The sequence below is a fragment of the Copadichromis virginalis genome, linkage group LG14, assembly GCF_057382275.1.
Source record: "Copadichromis virginalis isolate Kocher_CV1m ecotype Utaka linkage group LG14, C_Virginalis_male_GT1.1, whole genome shotgun sequence".
NCBI lineage: Eukaryota > Metazoa > Chordata > Actinopteri > Cichliformes > Cichlidae > Copadichromis > Copadichromis virginalis.
The window spans coordinates 2,550,399-2,572,974 of NC_140631.1; the positions used below are offsets into that span (position 1 = coordinate 2,550,399).

General features: G+C 43.3%; 2 protein-coding genes across 6 annotated transcripts in view; both read right to left on the reverse strand.

Moving 5' to 3' along the window:
* Positions 1 to 85: 85 nt before the first annotated feature.
* On the reverse strand, positions 86 to 14,573 carry LOC146693212 (aldehyde dehydrogenase family 3 member A2-like). 5 transcript variants are annotated; one of them, XM_085479020.1, is made up of 13 exons: positions 14,500 to 14,573; positions 14,272 to 14,331; positions 13,619 to 13,781; positions 11,998 to 12,229; positions 11,172 to 11,257; positions 10,875 to 11,083; positions 10,673 to 10,790; positions 10,433 to 10,574; positions 10,068 to 10,234; positions 9,882 to 9,981; positions 9,562 to 9,800; positions 2,932 to 3,035; positions 86 to 463 (listed from the first exon to the last, which is right to left on the reverse strand). In XM_085479020.1, exons 3-13 carry the CDS (start codon positions 13,778 to 13,780, stop codon positions 385 to 387), a joined length of 1,638 nt encoding a protein of 545 aa, XP_085335146.1. In that variant the 5' UTR covers position 13,781; positions 14,272 to 14,331; positions 14,500 to 14,573; the 3' UTR covers positions 86 to 384. The 5 variants fall into 5 exon arrangements, with proteins under 5 accessions (XP_085335146.1, XP_085335148.1, XP_085335145.1 ...); XM_085479022.1 differs by lacking the exon at positions 14,500 to 14,573 and having other exon boundaries at positions 13,619 to 13,793; positions 14,272 to 14,419; XM_085479019.1 differs by lacking the exon at positions 14,500 to 14,573 and having other exon boundaries at positions 14,272 to 14,417.
* Positions 14,574 to 18,123: 3,550 nt separating this feature from the next.
* Positions 18,124 to 22,576, reverse strand: part of ulk2 (unc-51 like autophagy activating kinase 2) — a 34,713-nt gene continuing 30,260 nt past the window's right edge. Inside the window, exons 20-27 of the mRNA XM_085479025.1 lie at positions 22,348 to 22,457; positions 22,074 to 22,211; positions 21,740 to 21,981; positions 21,456 to 21,634; positions 21,211 to 21,329; positions 20,966 to 21,123; positions 20,743 to 20,878; positions 18,124 to 20,574 (exon numbers count right to left, since the gene is read on the reverse strand). Coding sequence (XP_085335151.1) covers positions 20,510 to 20,574; positions 20,743 to 20,878; positions 20,966 to 21,123; positions 21,211 to 21,329; positions 21,456 to 21,634; positions 21,740 to 21,981; positions 22,074 to 22,211; positions 22,348 to 22,457 — 1,147 coding nt within the window. The 3' untranslated portion in view covers positions 18,124 to 20,509. The remainder of the gene's footprint in view (positions 20,575 to 20,742; positions 20,879 to 20,965; positions 21,124 to 21,210; positions 21,330 to 21,455; positions 21,635 to 21,739; positions 21,982 to 22,073; positions 22,212 to 22,347; positions 22,458 to 22,576) is intronic.

Sequence of the window (22,576 nt, forward strand, 5' to 3'; positions counted from 1 at the left end):
CAATCTATTACAGCCTTGAGGTGATGTTAATGATATACCACAGACAAGTGGTGTGCAAAGAAACAGAAAGAGCAATTTCAGCAGATCTCTGACTATGAACTTTTTATTGATGTTCAACAGCAGGCAGAACAGACATTAACACGGAGAGCTGGCATCTTGCTGGCTTACCTCTAAAGCAGGAGTTAACAGTGATTTTGTTTTTATTCTTAAAAGAATCACAGCATCACAGACAGGTTTGTATTTTCAATATCTACCAGAGTGAATACTGAAGAATTAAACTCAAAGTGTAGCTAAACGTGTAACAGAAAGGAGATGCAACAATAACAGAAGAAAAACAAATATCAGTGAAATATCATGGAGCGTGAAACATCTGCATTGCTGTGATTAGTCCGTGTGGCTGTCCCGGGATCGCCTCAGCGCCGGCACAGCGCCATCTACCCGCTGAGCTTCATCGCAGGAACCTCTGCAAACAACAGATGACAAAGCTGTCAGCAGTGGGACAGTTTTAACTGTTCACATGAGCATGTGTGGATGTCCACAAAGGCAGTGGGGTGGACTAAAACAAAGGAGGCTATTTAGCCATGGGGAGTGAAGCATGCTGGGTAATTAAAGGGAGGGTAGACGAGCAGGCATTACCGGTATGTGGTTAGATCTCCTGCACAACACCACACATTGTGTCCAAGAGACAAAGCTATTGTTGTGTCCAGTGTACAAGCCTGTGGACGGTGGGTGTATGGGGGGCACGAGTACCGAGATTCATTCGGGAAAACGCAATTATTTACAAAGTTGTAACCACACAAATAATGCCCTAGAAGGGGATGACATATGTCTGCAGTGCTGTGCAAAATATTACTGTGCAAAAGTAGAAGAACATGTGACACCGGCGCGCAGACGACCTGATTTTCAGTCCTGCTCTTGTGTAATTTGCATCACCTCAGCCTTTTCTCCTCATTTACCTTAAGAATGACTTTACAACCTCCGTCCACTGGAACCACTGGATTTATTCCAATTTATTAAGATCATGACTTTCAGACACACTTTATCTTTTCTTTTTTTGTTTACAGGACACGTTACTCACCAAGCTGAAATACACCAGTTGTTTTTTGGCTGGAAGCCCTTCTGGGGATTACCTTCCTGGTGCAAAAATACTATTTTATGCCTTTAAAACTGCGTTATCTTTGTAGACTCAACTAAAGTAACAGGAACAAATGTGGTCCTAAAGATATCATGTAATATTGGTTCTTTGATAAGCCATCAGTTATATGTAGACAACAGAGGTGTGGACTCGAGTCACATGACTTGGACTCGAGTCAGACTCGAGTCATTAATTTTATGACTTTAGACTTGACTTGAAAAAATGTTCTAAGACTTGTGACTTGACTTGGACTTTTACACCAATGACCTGGGACTTGAATTGGACTTGAACCGGTTTACTTGAAAAGACTTGATATTTCACCCCAAATATAAAATTTAACATGCATATTATATAGAGATTGAAAATGTGACGTCATTCACGGGTAGAACCGCAAAGGATTCTGGGAACTCGTGGCAAGCGGTACTAGCGCACGCAGGCTTTCAATTGAAATCAGTCACACAGCGATAAAAAGAAACACAAAAATGGCAAGAAGCTGTTGTATTATTAACTGCAATAGCCGGTCGCATGACAGCCACAGGAAGCCGACGGGTAAAGAGATCGGTTGTTATCGAATTACGTCGTTGAAGAGAAATTGTTCAGCCATGTTTCCGAAGTAACAAAGAGGCGACTGGATTGCAGCCATTCAAAGACCAAATATAACGTCCCAGAACCCTCCAGCTCACAGGTTAGTCTGCTCCAAGCATTTACACGAAGGTCAGTGTTTTTTAGTACTTAATACGTCATTTTCATAACATAATTGGTGATATAGGTTACAAGCACGTCTGGCGCTGAACAGAAATTGTCGCGCTATGCTCCTTTGTTTATTGTGCATAAATAGTGAATTGTCCTGACACAATATTGCGTTTCGCTTCTGTTATTATGGTACATTGACAAAAACATATACTTTTATTCACAGGATAAAACAGGTTTTTTGTATCACTAATTGCCCAGTACGATTACAGCATACAGTATTATTGTCACTGCTACATTTCTGTGATGCTACCAGAAATTATTTCCACTACTAATTAATTACCGTTGAGCTCAAAGGTCCTATTAATAAACGGTTAACGAATGTGTATTTATGAAGACAATTTGTGAGACTGGTGAACTTATGATACGTACGATGGTCTTTCGTTCTACACGGTGCATTTCATGGTCCCTGTACCCATCCGTCGGTAAACTGTACCTGGGCTTGTTGCAGTGACCTGAAGTTACTAAACTTCATGAGTGTATGCACTCACTCCAAGAACCGTATGATTATAAATATGCATATAAATATGCTACAATGAGATAGCTGACTTCATCTAACTAGCAAATGTTGTCCAGGCTACGTTGGTGATACAGTTTTTTTAATGTGTATGATATTTTTGTCATGCGATTTTAAAGCTGGTCCTACAAACGCATCCAAGAATAACATGCAGCTTATCTCAGAACTGTCGGTGAAAATTATTCTTGGAGCTAAGTTTAATTGAGCTGCATTTTAAAGAGGTGCAATTTCACAATTTGTGTATATTTTCTAAGTTCACTATTTTGTCATGTGTTGAGAAAAACACAGATTTTAAAATTACATGGTCTAATATTTACATTTAGCATAACTGCAACATTATTTTTTCTTTTTAAAGACTCGAAAGGACTTGAAATTCAAAGTTTCAGACTTGTGACTTGACTCGGACTTTTACACCAGTGACTTGAGACTCGACTCTGACTTGCCTGACATTACTTGAGACTTGACTTGAGACTTGAGGATAAAGACTTGAGACTTACTTGAGACTTGCAAAACAATGACTTGGTCCCACCTCTGGTAGACAATACTGTTTGATTCCTTGACTTCGGTGCCTTTTATACACTTGAATGATTCATAGGTCGCTGGTACGTGGCTTAAAACTATCAGGTACAAGGACTGGAACAAAAATGAGTGAAAAATGCTGAGAGACCTTCAGAAAGCCTGAATTTCTGCTCAAGACCACTTTAAAAATACTTTAGAGTACTTTAATCTATGGAAAAACAGAGTGAGTTAAATATTACCACTGAATTTATCACTTTGTGAATAACAGCAATCTAATTTTGAGAGAAATCTTTCAGGATGTCTAAAAGATGATGACAACATGTGGACATGAGAGCAGCATCACAGCAGAGACATCCAGATACTCTTCTAATACAAGATTGTTTGGTCACTTGGTTACATGTGCACAGTTTGCAATGACAGTAGATGACACTTGATCTCCCTACATCACTCATGATTAAATATAACACTAAATAACAAAATGTTCCTGGTCTAGGCTTATATATGGGGACACACACTTCACTTCCACAAGCATCACATTTCTGTAGGGTGGCTGTAGCACAGGTGGTAGAGCAGGTCATCTACTGATCGGAAGGTTGGTGGTTTGAGTCCTGGCTTCCCCGAGTCTGCATGCCAAATATCCTTGGGCAAGATATTAACCCCAAATTAATCTCCGATGCATCCATTGGAGTATGGATGTGTGTGAATGCTACTTAGAAAGCACTTAGAACAATGTGCTTGTGTGAATGGGTGAATGCAAAAGTTGTGTAAAGCGCTTTGAGTGCTCAGAAGAGTAGAAAAGCTCTATATAAGAACCAGTCCATGTCTTCTTTCGTTTGTTTTCAATTCAGTGGAATTCAGTTTTACTTATACAGGACCAAATCACAACAACAGTCACCTCAAGACGCTTTATGTTGTAATGTAGACCCTACAATATTACAGAGAAACCCAACAAGACCAGGTTTCCTCCAGAAGGTTTGCCAATTACCTGTGAAGCCCACAAGAACTTTGCCTACTCGTGTCTTGCTTTGCTGTGTAATTAAATTGTCCTTAACGTTCCAGCGAATAGGTTTATGCTACAAACCTATCACCTGTGCGTCCAAACTGTAAATGAATCACGCATGAGCGAAGCCGCTGCTCCCGCACTGACTGTAACGCAGTCAGTTCTGCTTTTACTCTTATGTTGTTTTGCGGGTCACAAGGTTTAAAACTACTTATAAACACACACACACACACACACACACACACACACACACACACACACACACACACACACACACACAGTAACTCCACCAGAGTGCCTATTGCCGGTCCACTTTTGCCGGTCCAAGCCCGGGTAAAGGAGCAGGGTTGGGATTGTGACATTAAAAAAAAAACAAAAAAAACCAACAACAATAATTGCTAAAAGAAATTTAATTTGTAGTTCTAAATAAATTCTAAATGCATTTAGGACGTTTTTAGCTCACTTTATGTCTCTTCCACGATGTTATTTTTCTCTCCAACAACGTAGGTTACAATTACATTAGACGTCATTTAGCGACTTCTAGCGACTTTTAAGACGGCCAATAGCGACTTTCCTTACTGAGGAGTTGGCAACACTGTGTGGCACATTAGTATATGTGAGGGGGCAAACTCCTCAAGATGGGTGGTGACCATGGTGGCCATTTAGAAGTCGGCCATCTTGGATACAACTTTTGTTTTTTCAATAGGAAGAGGGCCATGTGACACATCAGACTTATTGGTAATGTCACAAGAACAACAATGGTGTGCTTGGTTTCAACGTAACTTTATTATTTCGTGAGTTATTTACAAGTTTCTCTTTGTTCACAGCCATTGACATGTCAAAGGTTAACACGTGAGGAGCGGATCGAAATCGTGTTGATATCTGGTGAACGCAGTAACCGGGTCATTGCAGCAGATTTCAATGCAGACCCCCTACGAGACCACCCATCTCCCATGCTACAGTTAGCAAACTGCTTGCTAAGTTTCGTGAAACTGGTTCAGTGTTGGATTTGCCAAAATGTGGACGCAAGAAAACTGTCACTAATGAAGAAACATCAGTGGCTGTCCTAGCTTCATTCAGCAAGAGCCCACAGCGTAGCACTCGCCGCATGTCACTGGAGAGTGGCACTAGTCGAACATCCCTTCGGCGGATATTAGCTACTCACAAATGGCACCCTTACAAACTCCAGCTACTGCAGCATCTCAACGAGGATGACCCAGATCGGCGCACAGAATTTGCAGAATGGGCAAAACAAAAACTGGAACAGGACCCTCAGTTCACGCAGAAGATTTTGTTCAGTGATGAGGCAAACTTTTATGTGAATGGTGTTAACAAACAAAACCACCGCTATTGGTCTGACACTAACCTACACTGGATGGATCCCTCCAAGACTGTTGGAACAACAAAAGTGATGGTTTGGTGTGGTATATGGGGCACAACGATAGTGGGTCCATTCTTCATCAGTGGAAACCTCAAGGCCACTGGATATTTGAAATTACTACATGATGATGTGTTTCCCTCTTTATGCACTGAAGCTGGCACGTTCCCTGAGTTTTTCCAGCAAGATGGTGCACCACCACATTATGGGTGCAGGTCCGAGCATTCCTAGATGAACAGTTTCCTGGAAAGTGGATTGGTCGTCGTGGGCCAGTTGAATGGCCCCCAAATTCTCCCTATCTGACCCCCTTAGATTTTTATCTTTGGGGTCATCTGAAGGCAATTGTCTATGATGTGAAGATACGAGATGTGCAGCACCTGAAACTACGGATACTGGATGCCTGTGCTGGCATTTCTCCTGCGGTGTTGCTATCAGTGTGTGAAGAGTGGGAGAAGAGGGTTGCACTGACAATCCAACACAATGGGCAGCACATTGAACACATTTTATAAGTGGTCAGAAACTTGTAAATAACTCATGAAATAATAAAGTTACGTTGAAACCAAGCACACCATTGTTGTTCTTGTGACATTACCAATAAGTTTGATGTGTCACATGGCCCTCTTCCTATTGAAAAAACACAAGTTGTATCCAAGATGGCCGACTTCTAAATGGCCACCATGGTCACCACCCATCTTGAGGAGTTTGCCCCCTCACATATACTAATGTGCAACAAACAGGACTTTAATATCACCAACCATGTTATTACGGTGTATCCATATAAATGGCCCACCCTGCACATGAAAAGAGAAACAAATTAAGTTTGAGTGAAAATGTACATTTTTTGCACTCTCTGGTTAACTGACTCAGTGACTCAAAAAACCTGATTCACTTTGGTGAGTGACTCATTAAAACTCGATTCAGTAAAAAGAATCGAATTTACCATCACTACAGCCTAGTGTGTCCTTAACATGGGTGAGCCAAGTGTAGGGATGCAAATAGATAAGAATGTAACAATTCAGATTACTGATATCACTTATCAATATGATTCCTTATCAACTCCCTTATCAGTTCTCACTGGCTCCATTTTGAGAGTCACTGCTACCACTAAGCAGCATATCAAAGAAATTATTTTCCATGCAAATTAACTGCATGCTGGCTAACTTAGTGTTAGCATGCTGTCTGTGCAGATGCTTGCAAAGAGCCGCAGTTGTGCTAGCAATATAATACAGTTGTTTCTGTCCTGGATGCAGTTTACACTTTACCATCACGCTCTCATCCATACTTGTTATTAATCTCTGTCTCTCCTCCACAGCATGTCTTTATCCTGTCATCATTCTCTCACCCCAACCAATCACAGCAGATGGCCCCGCCCCTCCCTGAGCCTGGTTCTGCCGGAGGTTTCTTCCTGTTAAAAGGGAGTCAAAGGAGCTTGCAAAGAAAAGCGTCTGGACTTCTTTAAGTTACTTGAAGACGTTTCACCTCTCATCCGAGAAGCTTCTTCAGTTCTAAGGTCAAATGGTGGAGAGTCCCAGATATAAACCTAGTGGGAGTTTCCCCCCACAGAGGGACAAAAGGACCCCTGATGATCCTCTAATCGCCTGAGCCAAGGTGTGAAACTGGGTGTGGGTCCCAATCAGCCAGAGTTTCGGGTGTGTTCATTGTGAAACCTGGCCCCACCTTATCATGCGAATTCCTGAGGTCAGATAGCCCAGGATGTGAGTGGGCGTTAAGGCGTCTGGAAAGGGATCTCAAAACTGGATTATAGATGGCAGAGAGTTGGTGTAAAAGTCAGCAAAGAGGCACAGAAAAGAAGACCAGACACCAGCGAGGGAGGATAAGAAGGACAGACGCAACAACATTGTCATCCCCTATGTAGCCGGTGTATCAGAGAAACTCAGGAGAGTTTTCTCCAAGCATGACATCCCAGTGTATTTCAGACCCAGCAACACGCTCAGACAAAAACTGGTTCACCCGAAAGACAAAACGCCAAAACACAAACTTAACAATGTGGTGTATGCTGTACAGTGCAGCGAGGAATGCTCAGACCTCTACATTGGAGAGACCAAACAGCCACTTCACAAGCGCATGGCACAACACAGAAGAGCCACCTCCACAGGACAAGACTCAGCAGTCCATCTGCATCTAAAGGTCAAAGGTCACTCTTTCGAGGATGCCAATGTTCACATTTTGGACAGAGAGGACAGATGGTTTGAAAGAGGAGTGAAAGAAGCATCTATGTCCACTGTGAGCAACCATCTTTGAACAGAGGCGGGGTTTACGACACCAACTCTCTGCCATCTATAATCCAGTTTTGAGATCCTTTCCAGACGCCTTAACGCCCACTCACATCCTGGGCCATCTGACCTCAGGAATTCGCATGATAAGGTGGGGCCAGGTTTCACAATGAGCACACCCGAAACTCTGGCTGATTGGGACCCACACCCAGTTTCACACCTTGGCTCAGGCGATTAGAGGATCATCAGGGGTCCTTTTGTCCCTCTGTGGGGGGAAACTCCCACTAGGTTTATATCTGGGACTCTCCACCATTTGACCTTAGAACTGAAGAAGCTTCTCTGATGAGAGGTGAAACGTCTTCAAGCAACTTAAAGAAGTCCAGATGCTTTTCTTTGCAAGCTCCTTTGACTACGATGACCTGGATGACTGAGAACCTTCACAGACATACTGTTAAAAGGGAGTTTTTCCTTCCCATTGTCGTCAAAGTGCTGCTCATAGGGGGTCATATGATTGTTGGGTTTTTCTCTGTATGCATTATTGTAGGGTCTACCTCACAATATAAAGCACCTTGAGGCGACTGTTGTTGTGATTTGGAGCTGTATAAATAAAACTGATTGAACTGAATTGAATGTGCATCATGCACATAAGGATGAACTACTGGAACCAAGTCTTCCCATCTTCCCATCCCTAATCAACACATTTGTTTTTTTAATTGTTGTTGTTGCCGTTGGACCATTTAAATGTAACATTACCAGCGTATTTATAACGTGGTTAGAGGGGCCCCATCTAAGACATTTGGTTTGGCACAAACCGGTTGTGACAACACCTTGGCAAAACTCCAGCTAAACAGAACTCTGGCCAATACTAAACACTGTTTAAAGATATTAAAAATTAAATATGACACTTTAATTTTAAACTACTGATTTTAGCCATCACGTAACAAGCAAAGCAAGGATCTATGAATAGCCATCACAGGGACAGTTAGACAGCTAGCTGTAGCTTAGCTATGCAGCTTGTATCGGTTGCTTCACGTCAAATTTAACTTTACTGATACTCATGTTATTCTGCCATGTTAAAATATTCCCTGAAAAACCCGCCATTTGAATGGGAGTATTTGTTGCTTTAAATACCTGATATATTGTAAATTCCTGGTGGTGCAAAGGCACTGAATCACTTTAACCTGCATATGTGGCTGGAACGATAAACAGTGTTCACTGGCAATGATTAGAAAGTGATCCTTAGCCATGAAGTAAGTACCACGATAGAATGATGCCTGATTTTAATGCAGAGGCCCTGAAGGTTGTTGACGTGTCACCCTGATTTTGAGCATTGTCCCGTGTGCACAGAGATTTCTTGAGAATGTTTTGATATTATTATGACGGAGATCAAAAGTGAAAGTTGCCTCACTAATATGCTTTTTTTCAATGAACCTATTAGTTGCAAAATGTTTCTCTAGATGTTTCTTGCATCACTTTTACTTCTAGTTTTGAAACAAAATTTGATGCTGCGATCAAACTCAAAATGACCCTTTTTGCTACACTTTCTCGATTTAAACACTGGATGTGTTTTTTGTCCTATTGTAAATAAAATGTGGGTTCATGACATTTGCTAATCATTGCATTTGCTTTCTTACGCATGTAGATGGACATTTACAGTTTTTTGGAATTAGGCTTGTACATATTGTTGTAGAAGACGTGACATAGTAGTCCGAGAGACCTTTGAGTAGGTCTCATCGTTGTTTTGGTTGATGCTAGCTCACATAACATATAATACTAAACCATAAGGGTTGTTGCCATTGTACATTGCACTTTTTTTGATGATAATTTGGGCTGTTTTCTCTGGGCTTTGTGTGTGTGTTGTTTGTTTTTGTCTCTCTGTATGGACAGACTGCAAATCAGTTTCCCAATGGAGACAATAAAGTTACCATTGACCACACAGCGTGCAAGATAGCTAACAGCACACAAACATTAACATTGGAATACTGGCTAATAGGAGCAGTTTTATGAGGCTAGGCAGAGCTTCTTTACCTGCACCACAAACGATGCCACGCCCACAAACATAGCCAGCAGCATCATGCGACGCAGCCTGCCCAAATTGATCTGCTTGAGCAGAAAGAACCGAGCCCAGCCCAGTTTCTTGGCAGTGTGTGGGGGGTAACGCATGCTGTTGACTCCTTCCATCTTCAGCTGTTTGATTAGGCAGCTGCGCATGTGGCTCAGCTGGTCAAAGCCGTAGCGACCGTGGTAGCATCCCATACCACTGTGACCTTAGAACGGAAAAAGAACAAGTCAGCATCAAGATGAAAAACCAGTAAGTCTGATGGAGGGTTTGACAGGCATCCACTCACCAACTCCTCCAAAGGGCAGCGAGCTGACAGTGAAGTGAACCAGACAGTCATTAGCCAGCAGAGCTCCACTGGATGTCTCAGCTATTACTCTTTTGATCAGCTGTGGATCACACAGGAGGAGTGAAGGGAGGAGATTTAAAGAGATCTAAATAACAGGAAATGACGTCTGCAGGTGATGCGCTGTACCTTGTTCTCATTGGAGAAGACATAGATGACCAGCGGCTTCTCTCTCTCGTTAATAAACTGGATGGCCTCATCCACACCACTCACTGTGATGATGGGCAGCAGTGGCCCGAAGATCTCCTCCTTCATCACTTTGGATTCGCCTGTAACGTTCTTCAGCACAGTGGGAGCTGCACACAGACGACAGGGTCAGAGGGCAATGACCAATACACCGCACATACAGAGCTTTGGAACAGAGGCTTTAACCATCATGTGCATGACCTTAGAGAAACACAAAATACAAAGATGGTTCCACTTTACAACCAGTTGGCTTAAAACAACATTTTGAGGGATACCAGCTGGCTCCATCATACCACTTACATACATACCTATATAGCACTGGGATTCATCAGAGTCTCCACCAACAACAACTGTGCTGCCCTCCATGAGAGCCATGATTCTCTTAAAATGCCGCTTGTTGATGATTCGTCCGTAGTCCTCAAAAGTCTTTGGATCATCTGTGTAAAACTCCTGCATTGTGTCAAAGGAAGATCATTTAAGAATAAAAGAAGCATTAAAGTGCAAAAGTCTTCAGCCACCACTCATTTCTTTATATAGTGCAAACCAACCTTGATGCAGTTCTTGATCTCCTCCTGTACTCTGCTCTGGATGGAGGGTTCACACAGGACGTAGTCCGGAGCGATACACATCTGTCCACAGTTGACAAACTTTCCCCACGTGATGCGACTGTGGGAAAAAGAAAACACTTGATGTTTGGAAACTCAGCTGTGTTTTTTAAAGTTTCTCCTTTGTTCTACAGAGATGACCGACCGGCACGCAACAGTGATGTCACAGTTCTTGTCGATGTAGCAGGGGCTCTTCCCTCCCAGCTCCAGGGTGACTGGGGTGAGGTTGCGAGCCGCAGCTTCCATCACCAGTTTGCCTACTGTGCTGCTGCCCGTGTAGAAAATGTGGTCAAATCTCTGCCTGAGCAGCTCCTGGGTTTCTGGCACTCCACCGGTCACTACCGGGTACAGGTCCTGTGGAAAGGGCGTCAAGTCACTGGAACTCCTAGCATGCTTACACTACATGTACGAGAAAGGTAATCCAACAGCGAAGGAGCCTCACCTTGTCCAGATACCGAGGGAGGAGCTCCTCCATGACCTTAGCAGAGTGACAGCAGACCTCAGATGGTTTTATTACAGCTGCATTACCTGAGAGACCGAACAGACACAGTGGCATGGATGACGGCACGCTTTAAGAACCGACTGAGCAGAAGATGCAGTATTCATTCGCAGGACAACTGGTTTTATTTCTCACACTTTACTGGTTAAAGTTGGACAGTGAATCATTGATTCCAGTCTACAACAGCAGCAGAGTCCTTCCCCCATTTCTTTTTAATTAAGGCTTAGCATGAAGGTATTTAAATCTATTCTAAAAATGCTGAACTATCCCTTAAAAGGGGATCCATCATACTCATTTCTAGCTCATCTTCTAAAACAGGTTAAGCTCCTTTTCACCTTCTTTTAAGCCGAGGTGGATCGAGCTTCTGCGCTCCAAGCCAAGGCTTTGTGTCTGACAGGAGCACATAGGGCTACTGTACAGAGCCTGGAGTGGAAAAACAGAAACCGAGTGTGTGGAGACTGAGCATGTGGTTCACAAGGATTACCTGTGCACGAACTGATCTTGGGCCATGATTACTAGTAGTATACAACACTGTAACAGTATAAGTAAGAAAAGGACAATAGGTTCACTTTAAACAGTCCTTCCTTTGTGATTAATATCTCTAAGGCTGATTTGCCTACCCTGCTCTCTGTGATAATGTGCAAAGTGTCAGTGCACTAGAATTTGTGCAAAAGGAGGTTTTGATATGCCAACAAAGGTTGCACATGTGCTATAGACTATGCACCTAAAAGAATACTGGTAAATAAATACACATGGGTATATATGGTACCGGCAGCAATAGCTCCGACCAGCGGCTGCAGGGTGACAGCCCAGGGATAGTTCCAAGCACCAATGATGAGGACCACTCCAAGGGGCTCAGGATGCACGAAGACCTCATCCGATACAGTGAGGAGGCTCTTCTCCACTGGCCGAGGAGCTGCCCACTCGGCTAGCTTCTCGATAGCGAGCTTGATCTCACCCTCCACTCCCAGTGTCTCAAATAGCTCCGTCCCATGTTCACTCTGAAAGCAGGGGCAAAATCCAGTGTTGGACAGTTTGCAAACCAAACTGCTTCCTGGATGATCTGCAGCTGGTCTCCACAATATTCAATATGACACCAACACAAATAGTGACATCATTTCCATAGAAAGTAGAGCTTCAGGCACACAAAGTAAGAAATAGCAGTCAGATTATTGCCGTGAAGAAAATGAGAGCATGTCCCTTTGATTTCTTTTAATATGACACTTGCTTGAGAACTTATCTGGTGTCTAAACTGCTGTGAACATACAGACGTATACTAAGTATACAAGAACGGGTCCTGCCAGAACATTTGTTTTAGTATTAACACTTTCCAGCCACATGTTTCATTTTCTCCACAGGGAACTTACATGTCACACTGTCGCAGCCACCCCTCTCTCTCTCTTCTTGTAAATATTTTATACTTTTTACTTCTATAATGTTTCTGTAACACAAATGAATGTGTCATGATCGTGGCCCTACTAAGGTTAGGTTACTTATTGTTGTTTCATGTTAATTTTTGTGTCATAATCAGAACCATGAGTAAGAAAGGTGCTCTCAACATGCTCCACAGCACTCCTAGTGGGCTACTAAAGTGGGCCTAGTTAATCAGCCAGCTGGCGTATCCTCGGCTCACCATTAGCCCCTGATTACTCTGAGCATCTGCCAGTCTGCTCAGGTCAGGTGCAAGGGTCTATGTGGATGTCCATGTGTCATTCTTTAAACTGCATGGACTCATCCTCAGAGACTTTATATTACAATGTCCCAGGCAACAGACTTGAAGCTAACGTCAAAGACGTCAGGACTGAATCTCTAGCTGTCCATGTACGCAGCAGTATCAATGATTTAGACCCACACATCTGGTAAAGGGCTGATTACTATAGGGGTGCTGCCCTCCTCCACATTGGACTCTTCTCCACACACTTCGTGGACTAAATAACACTCCCTTCCAGTACTTGCACTATTCTGTATTGCACTGTTTGACTCCGTCTGTGTATTGTCTTTATTTATTCTCATGCTTTTCTATTCCTATTCTATTTCTATTCAAGTACAATATTGCTGTACTTATTCTTAGTTTATCTTGTTTCTGTATAGTTGGATTTTTATCATTTTTATCTCTACAGTTTGCACCTTTGATCCAGGAGGACAATATTTCGTCCCACTGTACACTGGACTGTATATTGTTGGGTTCACTTGTCTGTACAAGCATCTGAGAGAGAAAGGGTGGGAGAGCAGGTGAGAGCTGTACCTGAGGTGTTTGGTGTTGTCCAAGACTGTGCTCACATGCTTTAAATATTTATAAGCCGTTAATAATAAGAATAACGGATGGTGTTCATTCACAGGTTTACAGACGACGCTAATGTACCATGTGCTGTTAACAGTGATACTGTCACCTTGCTGAGGTCCTTCTTGACAGCCTCTGCTATGTCCTTCCGTCTCTCTGTAACGAAGCGGAGCAGGTTCCTCAGCTGGTGGATCCTGCTTTCCAGAGGTTTGGTTTTTCCCGTCTGGAAGGACTTTCTGGCCCGCTGCACGGCCAGTTGTTGTCGGGACATCCTTCACAGAAAGCTACAGCACGTCAGTATTATACTCGACTCTCTCTGTCTGCTAACGAAAGGCTACGTTTTCCCCGAAGATAAGCACTGAAGATAACCTTATAGAGACCGTAGCCTAAACGCCCACGTTTCTGACATTTGTCACATGTGAAACGTCAACAACACCCTAAAGCAAAGCGTGAAGTGTACGGTACTGGGAATGAACATGATGCTATCATTACTGCTAATAACGATGAAAGGTTATATAACCTTGTTCGCTATGAGCAGCTTTCCCTGAGCGTTAGCTGTATAATCAGTGTTTGAGAGCCATTGTGATCCAAGAATGTATTCAGTACTGCATAAAACTCCACGGTGCACAAATTGTTGGTGGAGCTCCAGCTCGGATTAGCCTGGCTGCTAAAACAGTGTTTATGTGTAGCTAACATGTTAGCGGCTAAGCAGCGTTAATAACTTGTGAACATCTGAAGACCGGCTAAGCGAGTAAGTTTTACCTTAAAAAGTCCCTATTCCACTCCAGCTGGTTCCAGTATTAACCTCCAACTGGACACAATCTGTTAAAACAAGCCCAGGAATGACGACGGCAGCAAATGGACGGTATGCATGACAATCAAGGAAAACACCAATCAGCACAAGAGACGTCTAACTAAGCACCGCCTACCACCACAACAACAGGCTGCTTTTAAAGGTAAGAAGATTCAAGATAAGATAAGATAAGATACCTTTATTAGTCCCACAAGGGGAAATTTCATGTTAAGGCTGCGGACCTGTTGCACGCAATGGCGGCGCTATCTTACCCGGGACATTTCACAGTAGTGATGGTAAAATCGATTCTTTTTACTGAATCGAGTTTTAATGAGTCACTCACCAAGATGAATCGAATTTTGTGAGTCATTTGAGTCACTGAGTCAGTTGACCAGAGAGTGCAAAAAATGTACATTTTCACTCAAACTTAATTTGTGTCTCTTTTCATGTAAATCCTACTCCTAAGATGATTGAAAAAGAAAAACAACTATTTTTATAGAGCAAAAAAGAGCAAAAGAAATTACGATTTCTAAAGGGAACGTTTATTTTATTTTTATTTTATTTTATTAGTATTTTCCTCAGATGTGTCAAATATATATTTTCTCATTTGACTGTCCACTGAGCTGTGAGCCAGGGGGCGGTAATGCGCCTTAACATTGGTTGCCAACCAAGAAGAAGAAGAAGAAGCTGTGATCCAGGAGGGAGGGGGTGAGTGAGTCCTGAGTGATTCGTTCATGCTATGATTCAACTCAGGAAAGGAAGGGGTGAGTAACTCAAATGTGTTGTTAGCATGTTAGCAGAGCGATGCTACTGTGAGCTGAGAAACTATTGTCTTGATGTGAGCTTCTACTCGGGGGTTTTTCTTCCAGTTCAGAGCAGAAACGTTTCTGTTAAGAAACTGGCTGTTTTCCCCCACAATTTTAATTATAAGCTAGATATATTTCTATTAATGAAATTAGTTTGCTAACAGCAAAAGGGACGAGTCAGTGAATGAGTCAGTTGGACTTGTGAATCATGATTCACAAGTCAGTAAAGTGGTTCTCGAGTACTGAACGGTTCGTTCATGATTCGCACATCACTATTTCACAGGCTTGTCGGTCAGATTTGGAAAGGTTGATCTACAGGTATTGAATTTCTTATCAGAAAGACTGGCAGACCCTGTCGACAGGGAGACATAAATAAAGTAGAAAGTGTAGAAAACACGGTGTTCTATGAAAAGCGCCTATGACAAAAGTGTGAAATTTGTTTTGTAATGTTTTATTTTATTTTTCAAAGAACAAAACAACTAATTAAACCATTTAAGTGAAAGTTTTGCTTAAAAAATAGAACACAAAAGATCTTGAATAAGTAGATGGCAGTAGTGCGGAAAGAAACGAGAACATAAGGAGCACCAGCTGCTCCTGAAACATGTCTGAGGTCTACTTTGGAGGATCCCACACTTCTCATTCCTGTCATTTGACGCCACTGTAGCAGCACAATCTTCCAGTTTAATGAGACTGAGGTCCTAAATGCAGCCTTACAATGAACATTGCCTAACAACTATTCAGAGAACTGCTCGTGGATGTCACTGCCACAGAAGGACTGGGCCTTCTGTGGCCTTCCTGTCCCACTCCACAGAGAAGGGATTGTCTTAATATTTTCACAACTTGTTCATAAATATTAACTCTTTACACCAAAGCATATTCTGTCCATGTGTTCATTTGCTATTGTGAAGGTTACATTGTTTCACTTTTCCAAGTTTTTTTGCGCCTTTTGTCACACTTACCATTGTTTCTTTGTTCTAAGCCTCTATGGAAGTCAGGTGATTGGGAAGGGGGCCGCCCAGCTTTTCCTGACCTTTATGGTTGGTATGGTCATTTCATATCTAACCTGATCAGGTTAAACCAAGAGGCAGGGTGTTTTTTCCATAGGAATCTTTTATTCTGTTTGTTTTTCGGGTTGTGGAAAAATTTCACAGGAGTATTTGTCCCAGAGGGCGACATTTAGCTGTGCAAATGAGTGAGTCGTGGGATTAGTGAGTTTTTATAGGATTTTCAGGTACTCATGTGGATTTCTAAATTTGCTGGCTTAAACTATCGTTACTGCCTAGACCACATGTGTCGAACTCCAGGCCTCGGGGGCCGATGTCCTGCAGGTTTTAGATGTGTCCTTAATCCAACACAGCTGATTTAAATGGCTAAACGACCTCCTCAGCATGTCCTGAAGTTCTCCAGATGCCTGGTAATGAACTAATCATTTGATTCAGGTGTGTTGACCCAGGGTGAGATCTAAAGCCTGCAGGACACCGGCCCTCGAGGCCTGGAGTTCGACACCCCCGGCCTAGACTTAATGTGAACTGACAGCCCTCTATGTTACACAGTCATAGGTTGGTTCAGAGGAGGATCAGGGGTGTCCAACTCCAGGCTTCAAGGGCTCGTGTCTTTGATTCAACACAGCTGATTTAAATGACCTCCTCAACATGTCTTGAAGTTCTCCAGATGCCTGGTAATGAACTAATCATGTGATTCAGGTGTGTTGACCCAGGGTGAGATCTAAAACCTGCAGGACACCGGCCCTCGTGGCCTGGAATTGCCCACCCCTGATACATACTGATGACAAATTGAACCAAAAATGTCATACTTAGATTCATGAGACCTACTGCCACTGATTCTCATTAACCAGTTCCCTTTCTTAAGAATGGCTCCTTCACAATCACCCTGTACCTCAGACCATTTCTGATTATGCTTCAGTGAACACTAGAGGGCTCAACTGAAGGGCCGGCTGCATCTCTGTGTCAGGTCTTTGCAGGATTTTTTCCACCCTATTTCTTAATGGCATGACTTTCAGGTATTGATTGCCTGCTCTGTTTATAGTGGATGTGTCGGTTCCTCTCTTGTCCTCCACTTGTCCAATTTTGTCAAATGTTTTAAGGACACTGCACAGTGTCAAAATATGGCAGGATTTCATCTAATAGCTCATTGGTGCAGACTTGGCACCTATAACACACCCATTTCTGTAATATATCTATATAACCCTATATTATTGCTAATATATATTTTGTAATATATCTATATCATGGCTAAAGCATTTGATGGATGCAAACTGCATTTCGTTGCCTTGTACTTGTGACATGTGCAATGACAATAAAGTTGAATTCTATTCTGTTATCAGAGTTGTCTGTTATGTGTCGACTGCACCAGTTTCTCCCTTGAGTCAGGTGTCTTGGGTCATGGGTCAGGGCTTTAACATTCCTCTAAAAATGGTGAAAAACCAGCCAGTGTCCCAGGAAAAACTTCCAAAGGAAGTCAGAACACCTGGAGAACTATTGTTCAAAACCACTTTTTAAAAAACAGCAAGAAAGTCTTTGGAAATCAAAAGTTTTGAACTCCTCCTGAAGATGATGTAGTGACAGAAGTTCAAGTTACAGGCAGGAAAAAGCTTTTAAAACTTGAATTTGGGTCCAAATTAGTTTTTGATTTGTAAAAATCAGATTTGAAGAGAGATTCTAAGGAGAAATTTATTTATGCATCATAGTAGCTTCACAAGTAAATTTCCAGTTCCAAGGACAGCAAATGTTAATTAATCATTTAAAACGATGTAAATTAAATGACTGAATTTAGGATCGAAAAGTCACATTTGTAAATTCAGTTGCACAGTAGTCCAAGTAATTTGTCATTTGTTAGTTCGAGCCGTTATATTTTTAAGGATTAATCTGAGAGATTGTTACGTTGCAGTCTTTGCGATTTAGGAAACTGACTTTTCTTGTTAAAAACAGAAATGACAGAAATAAAATTGTACATTTAAAATCAGAACTAAGATTAAAGACAGCGCAGTGACACAGCTTCACTTTTCCTTCTCTTTTTAATAACAAAAACTGCATTTCAGTTCCATAAAGAACAAAGAGAGACCCCCCCAGTGACAGACGAGTATAATGTTAAACGTGGAAAAACTGGTGTTCATCATCAGGGTCTGATGGTGGGGGCTTCCAAAATGCATTGAGATCAAGCTGGAGAGGCGCAGAACGACAGGATACATACATTCCACATCCTAGAGGTTGTACAGGGTAAAATGCAGACGTGGTACCCATGCTTTACCTAAAATATCTCAGTTTTACTCGTAGTTCAGAATGGTACAAAGTTTCAGGTGGCTCGCCTTATTTATCCCTCTTCACCCTTTATGCAGAAAAGGCTTTATGTGGCTCAGAGCGCCCATGACAGGGATGAGGGAAAACCGAAACCCAGACATGTCTAGAAAAGAAAACGAGAACAGTACATCGGAGGAACAGTCCAGAGACCGCCGTTATACAAAGAATGTATTCACACCTGTACAGAGGAGTAGGCCTGTGTCTGCTTTCACAAGAAGGCACCTCCTTTCCATGCTGACTGGATACTACTGGCCTTAAAGCACACCTGGCAAGTGCACGTGTGTTTATATATGCTCGTACATACAGTACATACCCCGTGAGGACTTGACGGGGGGGCGGGACGATGTGGATTGTGACAAATCAAGTCTCACAAAATTAGGAGAATGAAATCTGAAGACATTACGCTCACTCGGGAGCGCTGAACAAACATGACCTCAACAATGAACAGTCCTGGTAAAAAGAGTTCTCTGGAAAGATTTGGAGCTGCCAGAAGTTTTATTGTAGTCTTTGGCACACTCCTGTTGTGCCCAAGGAGGGTTTCCTTATCAAACCCTTGGCAGACTTGAATACAAATTCATCTATCTACATATAAAGATTTGTGCTCTTTGACTGACAGGCAGGGCGTTTGATATCCACGCCCTCTCCCACACACTCACCCTCCTCTCAAAAAGAGGCTAAGGGAATAATCACATGCTCCACAATAAAATATATACAAGTCTGCAAACATGGAGTTTGTGTTTACTCAAAAAAAGCTACAGATTCTGACGAAGCATAAAAAGCTGTAGTTTGTTTTTAGTCTAAGGAAACATGTTATTAAGGTAACTTGTCAAGTAAATATGACCAGTTTAAATCCATCGAGGTGTAAAGTGGACACCCGACTGGCTGCTCAGCGAGGCAGTGGTGACAGAGTCTCTGATCCACTCAAGTTCTGGGTTTCTTTTGGATATCTGCCGCCACCACACATTAGCCTCCATCCCTCATGCTGTGAGTGGCATGATCCAAAGGTTTCAGCTTTCTATGCAAACGCTGACATTTTGTATTTTAGCTATTAGTTTGAAAATCAGCCTGAATGCGTCACATGCAACATACAGTTAGTGTACCTGAAATCCAAAGATTTAGTGTAACACTTCCAGAAGGTTGGGAACAATCACAGACTGAACAAAGACATTTGTAGAAGCTGCAGGAACCGAATATTCCTACGCACCAAGCCACTCTAAGCAGAGGAAATTCCCATGCCAGAATCAGGATGACTCCCAGTGACATCACCAGGGAATCTCGGAGAAAGCTCCAATCTGTGTCACACTACACAGACTGAGCTGCACTCAGATAAATAGATCATGATTAAAGCTGTGGCTTTACAGCAGCTTGATGATCATCCCACACACAGCAGGTCGATTTTGAGGCTCGGAGCAGAAGTGATCACGTTTCCACCTTCCTCCTCCTCTCAACGGTAAAGTGCATGAGCTAAAAATACAAGAAACATAAAAACAAAGCAATCACAAATTAGATGTTCCTCCCCCCCAGACACAGAGCTCTCCAGCTGTCTGTAACAGTTTAATGTTAAAGTCCACAGAGTTAGATCTGTTACAACGAACAACAACACGCTCCTTCAACTCCAATACTTGAGGTTTTCAGGGAGAATCCATGTGCATGTGAACCAATAAATAACAAAACGAACTTCTGAGTAAATAACGGACACTGACAGGATTTGAAAAGATGAGCCACATCTTATGGAGCTCGAGTCTGTCGAGGTCCCGTGAGTCCTCTTTGTTCTGGTAGAAACGAATCCCCAATGTTTCCGTCTGATGGCGGTCGACCATCGTGACATAAAAAAGTGCACCTGAAAGGGCAAGTTCACCTACAGCCAGGTTCAGCGTCTTGTTTCCGGATCTGCCATCATCTTTGGTTGTAGATTTATGCGGTCACTCTGCGATGCAGCTGGTAAAATGAAGTCATGATAAACAGAGATGGAACCTAGCCGATGAAAGGTGCTTGAACTGCTACACAAGGAATGAGGGCTTTGTGGGAACGGTAATCAACAGTCTTAGGACGTGGTCCCTCTGTCTATGATTTCACCAGCTCTTCTACTCGTACAGTGTGACAGTACAGTAGCACAGAGCTGAGATCCTGCGGTCCACACTGGCCTTGTCTGCAGGGAACAGATACAAAACAGGAACTCGTTAATAGAAGTCATTAGATAAACGTGGAATGCACAGGAAATGCTGCAATGTCTCATGAATCACAGCGCCATCCTGAACGCGTCTGAGTAAAACATCCCCCCAAGTTCAAATGCTTAAGACGGTGAGCTCGTGCTTACATTTCATCACGTTTTCGATGTCTGTGGGGTCTTGGAGGATCTTGGACAGGCCGTCCAGGAGCATGGAGGCCTTGCTGTAGCGATAGGCTATGTCCTCCGTCTGCTTGAACATCTCATCGAGAGCTGCTGACTGAACCTGGAGCACGCACACGATCGCATTAGCCTCACCAGCACCAAGTCTATCTGTACAATAGGTTTGTCACTGCATACACATGAGACCCACCAGCTCCACTGCGTGATTGTAGACGAGCTTCTCTGCGGTGACGCTGTTGATTTCGTCCACAAAGCGCTGCTTATCAGAGAAGAAGTGGTTGAGTTTGTCGGTCAGCTGCCTGCACAGGGAGATGCAGCTTTTGTAGCGCTCATTCAGACTCTTGACCACTGAGAGGATAAAGGGAGAGCCTTTATTAAACTAATAAAGATAAAATACAAAGGAAAAAGGCAGCGAGGAAGCCGAAACGTCCTTACCCTGTTTGACGGCAGTGGAAGGGTTGAGCTTGGCAGATTTAATCTGAGCTTTGGCCAGATGGAGCGAGGAAGCAAGGAGCTGAGCTGCCTTCATGTAAAGCACCAACTGCTCCACCTGCCTGTAGGGGGCAGCACAACCACAGCTCGTAAGACAAATGGGAAGTGTTTACAAACAAAGGGCCCTATGATTACATGATATTAAAAACTATATTACTTAAAAATCAGAGCAGACTTAAGTTACTTACCCCCACTCTTTGCTCAGCTGGCTGATCTGGTCCACAACCACGCTGTCCTGGGGAGGGTAGAGGGATGCAGCCGAGATGCCGAGCTCTGTCCCCCCGGCTCGAAGCGCCGCCATCTCCAGGATGCAGTCGGTAAATGAAAGCATCATCCGCAGGTGCATCAGGGTGTCTGTGTGCTCACGCTAGGGCACGGAAAGAAAGATTGCAATGAAATGTTGAAGAGGAGAAGAGACACTGCGTGAAAAGAATCAACCACTTCTTGTAAGGCACCAATCCCTACTTCTCACCTCCATCAGAGTCTCCTCAGGAAGTTCAGGGGCTTCAAAGGTGATGAACCCCTCTAGGCTGGGAGGAGAGGTCCCATACGGGACGTACCGCAGGCTGCTGGGTGCCCCCTCTGCCCCAGGGGCCAGCTGCCCACCTCCGTAACCTCCTGGAGGAGATGAGCCTATGGCCATGCCCGGAGGAGAGCCGACATAAACCCGACCACTGACTGAGCACAGAGAGCCTGCTGAACTGTTGGAGCCCACTGAGGGGACAGAGAGGAGAGAGCATGGCAGAAAAATTTTAAGCTTTCCTCCTAAAGCTCAGCTCTGCAAGAAGGTGGCAGGTTTCCCTCACCTGAAGTGGTGCGTGATCGGGTGCCCAGGTGGCTGCAGGTTGGAGGAGTGCTGCTCTTGGGTGGTGAACCCACAGTGAAAAGGACCGTACGAGGACTCGCTGACCCACCGTGAGCGAGCGTGCTCGGACCTGCGGGGGCTTTGGGCAGGAGGAAATGTGCTCGTTACTTCTGTCGTTCAGTGAACCGTTTATTTGTAAACGATGTTCTCACGGCTTAAACTGGACACAATGTTGCTAATTTCACACATGCAGAGTATCTGCTCAGTGCTCATACCTGTGTCCATGGGCCGCTCAGTATTCAGGCTGTCACTGCTGCCCTGATAGGGCTGCCCACCCAGAGTGATTCTGATTGGATGGTCAGACAGACGACCTGTACTGACAGACCTGTAAGGAAAGTGCAGATGATGTCAGCAGAGGTGCACAGCATCATCCTTTCACAGTTAAAACACTCTTAACATCTTTCATGTAAAAAGGAAATCAATCAGATTTCCGGGAAGTCTGAA

What these genes read in the sequence shown, in the direction of transcription:
- LOC146693212 (XM_085479020.1), bottom strand. Translation starts at nt 13,780, where the DNA reads ATGTCCCGACAACAACTGGCCGTGCAGCGGGCCAGAAAGTCCTTCCAG. An exon ending in TCTTCTCCAATGAGAACAAG is followed by an intron (nt 9,982 to 10,067) that starts GTACAGCGCATC and finishes TGTGATCCACAG; the next exon opens with CTGATCAAAAGAGTAATAGC. An exon ending in GCTGCCCTTTGGAGGAGTTG is followed by an intron (nt 9,801 to 9,881) that starts GTGAGTGGATGC and finishes TTCCGTTCTAAG; the next exon opens with GTCACAGTGGTATGGGATGC.